The sequence below is a fragment of the Tamandua tetradactyla genome, chromosome 7, assembly GCF_023851605.1.
Source record: "Tamandua tetradactyla isolate mTamTet1 chromosome 7, mTamTet1.pri, whole genome shotgun sequence".
NCBI classification, from domain to species: Eukaryota; Metazoa; Chordata; class Mammalia; order Pilosa; family Myrmecophagidae; genus Tamandua; species Tamandua tetradactyla.
The window spans coordinates 119,898,339-119,906,892 of NC_135333.1; the positions used below are offsets into that span (position 1 = coordinate 119,898,339).

Genomic DNA, 8,554 nt, shown 5'->3' on the forward strand with positions numbered 1-8,554 from the left:
TACTATGCATCTGGTCTTTTTGCACTTGGTGACATTGAAATCAATTTCTTGGTGTTTCAATGTTCTTTAAAAAAATGGAAAACATGAAGCAATTTTGATTATGACATAAAATCCTGTGCATATCTCATTCAATGTAGCTTAACATTCTACCAAATAAATTTCTCATTAAAACCCTCCTTAAATTCGGCATATCATCAGTAATGTCATAACATTTGATGGCATTACTTGAGAAAGAAGTGAGAAAGAGTAAGTAGAAAGTTGCTAATGGAGAAAATACAAACTTTAAAATGTGCCATAATGCAAAAATCAGAATCAAAAGCATAGGATATGAAGACTCTCTATAGGGAAGCCCAAGCTATTCGTCATATATTTGAAATTTCTTACTAGCCAAACTACAAAGAAAGACATTAAATTGTTGAAGAAGTTTAAGATTTGGCTTTAAGATTCAACTGCAGTTAACAGTCCAAGAAAACTATATGGATAATTCCAATCTGATGTGCAGATAACCAAGGAATAAAAAGTGGTAAAAATGGGAGAATTCCTAAAATGTTGGAGTATGAAATGGATAAAATAATTTGATTTGTTGAAAAATATTCCATGATATTTCCAAAATATGCAGTTGTGGGAACTATGCTTCTGCTCTAATGAATCTACTTAAAATGAAGCTTTTAAACCTTGCATATGAAATTCTTGGCTTAGTGTGTAGTGTCATTAACTGTTGCAAAGTGATGTTAGTACCTCTCTTCTCATACCAGATATCTTTGAACTATAAATGCAGATTGAATAGAAGTCAGGAATCACTGATGAGGAACCACACAGTAACAACATTTATCCTGCTGGGACTGACTGATGACCCACAACTGAAGGTTCTGATTTTCATTTTTCTATTTCTCACCTACATATTGAGTATAACTGGGAACCTGACAATCATCTCCCTCACCTTCATGGATTCAAACCTTAAAACTGCCATGTACTTTTTCTTACAAAATTTCTCCTTCTTAGAAATCTCATTTACATCTGCTTGTATTCCCAGATATTTGTACAACTTATCAACCGGTGACAAGACCATCACATATGATGATTGTGCCATCCAAATTTTTTTCACGGACCTCTTTGCTGTTACAGAATTTTTTCTACTTGCCACCATGTCCTATGACCGATATGTAGCCATCTGCAAACCCCTATATTATGTGACCATAATGAACAGCAAGGTCTGTAGGAGACTCATCCTTGCTTCCTGGCTGGTTGGCTTGTTGATTATACTCCCACCACTTGGCATGGGCCTAAATCTGGAATTCTGTGACTCTAATGTCATTGACCATTTTGTCTGTGATGTATACCCCCTTCTAAAGATCTCATGCTCAGACACATGGCTTATAGAGCAGATGGTCATAATCTGTGCTGTGTTGACCTTTATCATGACCCTTGTATGTGTACTTCTATCCTACATGTACATCATCAAAACCATTCTAGGATTCCCTTCTGCCCAGCAAAGGAAAAAGGCATTTTCTACCTGCTCTTCCCATATGACTGTGGTCTCCATCACCTATGGCAGCTGCATCTTCATCTATGTCAAACCTTCAGCAAAGGAATCGGTGGCTGTTAATAAGGGTGTGACAGTGTTAACTACTTCCATTGCTCCTATGCTGAACCCCTTCATTTACACTTTGAGGAATAAGCAAGTAAAACAAGCCTTTAATGACACAATAAAAAAAAATGCATTGTTCGCAAAGAAATAGTGGAATGTGCTAATAAAGAAGAATCAATTTTTCACAAAAATCATTAAACCCTTTGAGTTACCTTTAAACTTTTAATCCTTCCTTCTTGGCAAGAAAGCTTTATCAGGATTGCATTACCCAGTAAGAGAATAAAATACCATTTCAGGAAACAAAAATGGCTTCATTTTTAATTAAGCCTTTATAAAACTCTTAATAAAACAAAATAAAGTCAATTAGTTCATTTTAACAAATGTTCTAGATTGAGCAAATTTGCATATTGCCTAATCCAATTCCAGGTTTTGAGAAACATTTGGATTCCTGGCACTTTTTATGCCCCTTCATTTTTTACTTTAACAAAAAAAACCAGGGATGATGAATTTTCTTGGGATGGTGATTTTAATATTTAAGATTAGTTCTCAATCATGAAGCAATAATATTGTTAACAATGTCCCTCCTGGCATTGTGATGACAGATTATAGCAGCTGCCACTTTGAAAATCACTAGACACTTATTACTCCTCATATTTGTAAAATAACTTATGGATATGTTTTTTTTTAACTTTTTTATTAATTAAAAAAATTAACAAACCAAACATTAAGATATCATTCATTCTACATATACAATCAGTAATTCTTAATATCATCACATAGTTGCATATTCATTATTTCTTAGAACATTTGCATCGATTTTGAAAAAGAAATAAAAAGACAACAGAAAAAGAAATAAAATGATAATAGAGAAAAAAAAGATTGTACATACCATTACCCTTACCCCTCACTTTCATTTACCACTAGCATTTCAAACTAAATTTATTTTAACATTTGTTTCCCCTATTATTTATTTTTATTCCTTATGTCCTACTCTTCTGTTGATATAGTATCTAAAAGGAGCATCAGACACAGGTTTTCACATTCACAGGGTCTCATTGTGAAAGCTATATCATTGTTCAATCATCATCGAGAAACATGGCTACTGGAACACAGCACTACATTTTCAGGCAGTTCCCTCCAGCCTCTCCACTACATCTTGAACAACAAGGTGATATCTACTTAATGCATAAGAATAACCTCCAGGATAACCTCTCAACTCTGTTTGGAATCTCTCAGCCATTGACACTTAGTCTCATTTCACTCTTCCCCCTTTGGTCAAGAAGTTTCTCTCAATCCCTTGATGTTAATTCTCAGCTCATTCTAGGGTTTTTCTCAGTCCCTTGATGCTGAGTCTCAGCTCATTCCAGGATTTCTGTCCCACATTGCCAGGAAGGTCCACACCCCTGGGAGTCATGTCCCACACAGAGAGGGGTAGGTTGGTGAGACTGCTGGTCATGTTGGCTGGAGATAGAGGTCACATCTGAGCAAAAAAAGAGGCTCTCTTGGGGGTGACTCTTAGGCCTAAATTTTAAGTAGACTTGACCTATCCTTTGTGGGGTTAAGTTTCATGTGAACAAACCCCAAGACTGGGGGCTCAGCCTATAGCTTTGGTTGTCCACACTGCTTGTGAGAATATCAAGAATTCAACGTGGGGAAGTTGTCATGGATATGTTTTATCTAATCTTTTCTAATAGCTCAATTGAGGTTCAGGGGAGTTAATGCTAGTTAGGAGGTAAGGGGAGGATGCAATTGCATTTTTATCAGAATCCATAGACTGAGATTTTACAGTATGTGACATTCCAGTGACATACATTTTACAAATGGTAAAGTGTGTGATTAATTATCAGTTATGATTAAGAAGTTACAGTATAATTCATGAAAACAGAAAAATTATATGATTTCTAGGAGAAAAAGTTACCAAAAATATAGTATAGCATTTTAATATAAGCCTTCACATGTAGAAAGAATGGTAAGATATTTATTTTATTTGAATATACTTTGTACTTAATACTGTATTTACAAAAATAGAATTTGCACTTTAATAAGAAGAGCACAAAGTTTAGTTCAAAGAAGTGATGTCAAAAGCATATGTACCCACTCCTCAGAAGCAGCTAAAGTGGAAATACCTATGAAAATTGCTATACAGCTTAACACATGAATATTAATCATATATACATTTCCCCAGGGAAGGCCCAAAGAAATCAGAACAACAGGATTTAAAAAGCCACTGTCTTTTAGCAATTCATTTTAATAGATGAAAGATCCATAGAAAATATTGGACTACCCATAGCCACTGATGTTCCTTCAATCAGGCCTTAACTATAGGCTCTGACCCTAGTGGATCCTCAAGGATGATTTTTGAAATAGGCTCCTTTCATCAATATGATTTAGTTCTCAGATCACTGGTTCATCCTGACTTTTAATTTTCACACACTGAGGGTTTTATTTTAATTATTTTTTCCAATTTCTCACATATTATTCACTGACACCATTCTTACCCATATTCCCAGGCTGACAAGAGCTTTTTGTTGATATTTGCAATGGTTACCCTTACCAAAATAATGCATTATTCAGCAGGATTAATTGTTTAGAAATTAAATTATTAAATGAATGTATTTACATTGATCACTCTGATCTGAAACCTTCCTGAATGAATGGTGGGACAAAAAGATTCACAACTATTTAACACACTATGAACAAAAGGAAGTCAGCCACCTTGAAAGAGAAAATAATAAGGGCCCCCTTAAAGGAAATCTTAATGTGAGGTCTCTGATAGGCCCTGTCCCTGGCCCTTCATTGGCAGCCCATTAAATCTTGCCATGGAGACACTGATCAAATCCTGCACAGAGTTCTAAAAATTCATGTGTTTTGAAACAGCTACCATAATTTATTTATCAATATGATGAAGAAACATTTTTTGATACTTTTAAGAAATATTTGGGTCAATGAAGGAGTGACATTGAGTCTCTCCATTGAAAACTTAAAAGTCATCAAGCAAAATTATTAAAGACAGTGTGTTAATTGTTCCAAATTCTGCAAGTTATACAGAGCAGCTCAACTCGACTGAGCTGTTATAAAATCTACCCCTTAGTACCTATAGCACAGTATGTGATTATATAATTATGCCTCTCTGAGACAATCCACTCACATGTCGGAGGCTCAGTAATGGCCCCCTAAAATTGTCCTAATCCCTTGGACCTAATTCCTATGAGTATGTTACCTTAAATAACAAAATGGAATTGGCAGATGTGGTAAAGCTATGGATCTTAAAATGAAGAGATTATCCTGGTTTCTCCAGGCATGCCCACTGTAATAAAAAGGATTCTTAAAGGGGAAGGAAAGAGGATCAAGTCAGCAGTAGGAATGTGATAATGGAAGCAAGAGGTTGCAAAGATGCAAGGAAGGGACCATGAGACAAGGAATACAAGTTGGTTCTAGAAACTGAAAAAGGCAAGGGCACAGATTCTTAAGATTCCAGAAAGATGTAGCCTATCCAACCTTTTGATTTCAAGCATCTAATTTCTAGAATTTACAGACTTCCACAACTTAAGAGAATAAAATTGCACTGTTTCCACTATGCTTGTGGTAATTTTTTACTGCAGTAAGTGAAAAGAAAGTAATCCATTTGAAAAAAAAAAATAGTATTTCTGCAAAACAGATGCACTGTTTGAATTCTGTGAATAAAGAAAGAAAATATCCAAGTACAAGCACAATAACGTTTATAAAAGTCCCAGAGAAGGATTGGCAAATGGAATCCTTTATCTAGGACAGTCAGAGGGACTAACATGCACTTAAGCTAGAATGATGAGAAGGTCATTCTATATTCTCCCAACATGGATACCCTAATGTAACAAACCAATAATTGAACCTAACTTCAACACCTCCACACAATTACCAAATGACTTTTTAGAACTCATACAGCCATACTCCTGAGAAATTCTTTAAAGAATTGGAAAGAATGAAAATATATGATGCAAAAAAAAAAAGTTGTCATTGTCCTAATAGAAGTCTGACCATAAAACAAAAGACCTAGCTGGCAGAGAGCTATGCTTGCTGCTAAAGAATTTTCAGATCTATTGCCATTCTAACAGGACTTGCTAAATTTTTAAAGCAAGTTTTTGAAGACAATAAAGGCAATATATAATTCATGCATTGCCTATGGAAGTCTAGGTGAGTTTGAAGAATTTCTTTAATTAGTCAAGATTAATCCCTGGAATAAATTTCACTTCATACCCTAGTTAACCATCATGTTCATGGAAATTGTTCACAGTCATTGCAAATATTTAACTTAGTTTTTCAAGATATCATTTACAAGGCACTGGTTGGTTCACATTAGAATGCTCTCAACATTGCAATTGCTAATCCATATCTTTCCAACCTTCCTTGATCTCTAGTAATATAAAAGTCCTGAAAATTGACATTAAAATCCCCAAATTATTGATCTCAATATCCACTATACCCCAAATACACCAATCTTAAAACCATGGAGAAAGCTAATATACAATTGATAAGAAAAGAAATGTAACGTATTTTAGCTCTCCTAAAATATCACCCAGATATCATCCATTATAGCATTATCATGACTGCAGCAACAGATTTTTCTTTTTGTGTGTGTGTGTGTGTGACCAGGCACCAGGAATTGAAACTGGGTCTCAGGCACGGCAGGCAAGAATTCTGCCACTGAACCATAATTGTATTGCCCAACAGATATTACAGGCTACATATCCATCTTATCTATGCTAAAGAGAATTGCAAGAAAGCACCTGGGCTAAACTTTGATCTGCTTTCTATCTTTATTTTTGGACCCTCATTGCTCATCATTAAAAACGAAAGAAAGATTCTTGAGGTTTAGGAGGTATAGGATTTCTGATCAGAGTGGAGGGAGATTTCTGGTCATCCTAATTATTTAATTCAGAAAATCTGCCCCTTAGAAGTAGGGTTACTATAGGCCTGGGCTATAATAAATATTTTAAATCCACATATAAAAGCTTCACATAAGTCTCAAAAATATCAAACAGATACACAAATAAATTATTTAGAAAACTGAAAAAAAGGCTGTCATTAAAGAAATTGTGCATTCACTATTTTCTGTATAGCATCAAAAGTGATTTGATATGGAAGGAAGCATGGTAATGTGACATTTAGTTAATAGAAGACAGTCAATAAGAAATGATGACATGACTCAGATTTGGAAACAATAGAAATGTCCACTAAAGCATTGCTACACATATATTTTTAAAACATAAATTATGATATTGTCATAATATGTAAACATTTGGAAAAAAACAGCCAAAATTGGAAACCATCTATAAAAAAATGGAATTTCTAGCTTAAAATATGTAATACATAAAGTAAACTATTCAAAGAAAATTAAAGATAGCAGAAGAGTCAGTGTACCTCAAAAATAGATCAATAGAAACCTCTCCTTGTCCTTTGCATTCAACAGGAGAAAAGCAGGGGAAGGATTCATACTCTGAAGTACCAAGATGAACCAAAAGCACTGACACTTTGATTTCAGATTTCTGGCCTTTAAAAATGTAGGATAAACTCTCATTGTTTTAATTGCCAAATTAAATTGCCAAATTTGTAGTAATGTGTTAAAAACCATGGAAAACTACCCTATTATCCATGGATAACTCCCATCTATAAATTTCACTTTATTATCATAGATTGGATTGAGAAGGTAAAGGAATCTGTATGGAAGTTAGAGAAAAGTGTTACACAGTAACTTCTAGAAGCCAATGTCTGTGAACCCTGTACAATGCAGGAAACCCCAACCAGCCATGAGCCATTGAGAAGCTAGAAACCCCTATGAGTACGTTGTAAGAGTAAGATTTACCCTGCAGCTTGAGGGCCATGAAAAGCAAAAGCTATGGCCATCTGGGCCCAGACCCTCAGTTCTGGCAGCAACAAGCTTGGTTATAAGACTGCTCATATACTTCAGTCAGGAATCCCCTTACATAGTCTCCAAATATCCTCAAGGTGTCCAAGAGACCTAAAAATATCTTTACATTAATGGTCAGTGTATTTTGTTTATATATTCTGTGTCTTTCCTGGGCTATGCACTTTAAATGGATTATCCTATTCTATATTCACAATGAATCTGCAAGTAGATATTAATTTTATCTTCATTTTAAAAAATGAAGAAACTGAGACTGGAATTCTGTTTGATACTTCATTTAATCTAAAGTACATTAGTCCAGATGCTTTACTTTACACCAGTCAGGTTTTCCTCAAACATTTAAGAAGTTAAAAGAAATGTTCTCCAACCATCTTTTAATTAGTATACCAGTAAATGAAAAAATATACCTACTTGAATAACAACAATTAATAGACAAAAAAAAGTTTCAATTTGGCCTTTCAGAAGAAGTATTGCCCTTGCTATAGAATGAAAATAATTATTCAGCAAAATATTTAATATATACTAAAAGAATCAAGAGAACATTCCTGAGAATGGATTATGAGGGTGCTATATTTGGGTTGGGGTCAAATAAAATACTGAATAAGGAAGAGATTATTTATACTGGGGGACTCTTAGGTAGCTTACATTTGATATCCTGGCAAGGATACCTGGAGCCAGTCCTAAATGCACTATTAGTATACTCCTTAAGCTTGGACAAATTTGAGCCTATATTAAATGAGATGGAGATGCAAGAACAGCTTTGGCAGTGTTTATAAATGGTTCAAAAGGATAAAAAGAATGAATTTATTACTTAAATCTTCAGTGACTACCACTTCTGTAAAAACCATGGAAACTCTCTTCATAAAAATAGGCAATGTGTTACTGGAAAGAGGACTAGCATTATTAGGAACCTAATAATAGCTGTTCTTTGTACACCATGAATTTTGGTAGGGGATTCTGCAAGGTGTCAGTGACAACATCCAAGAATAGCAAAGAACAAAAAGCAAAATTCAACTGTCAAAGGCAAGGTGTGTTTTATTTTCCAGCAAAGTTGGAATGGTATC

General features: G+C 34.6%; 1 protein-coding gene across 1 annotated transcript; it reads left to right on the plus strand.

Moving 5' to 3' along the window:
• Nucleotides 1–803: 803 nt before the first annotated feature.
• On the plus strand, nucleotides 804–1,739 carry LOC143690069 (olfactory receptor 6C2-like). Its single transcript, XM_077168066.1, has one exon. The coding sequence runs from the start codon at nucleotides 804–806 to the stop codon at nucleotides 1,737–1,739; it is 936 nt and encodes a 311-aa protein (XP_077024181.1).
• The last annotated feature ends 6,815 nt before the right edge of the window (nucleotides 1,740–8,554 follow it).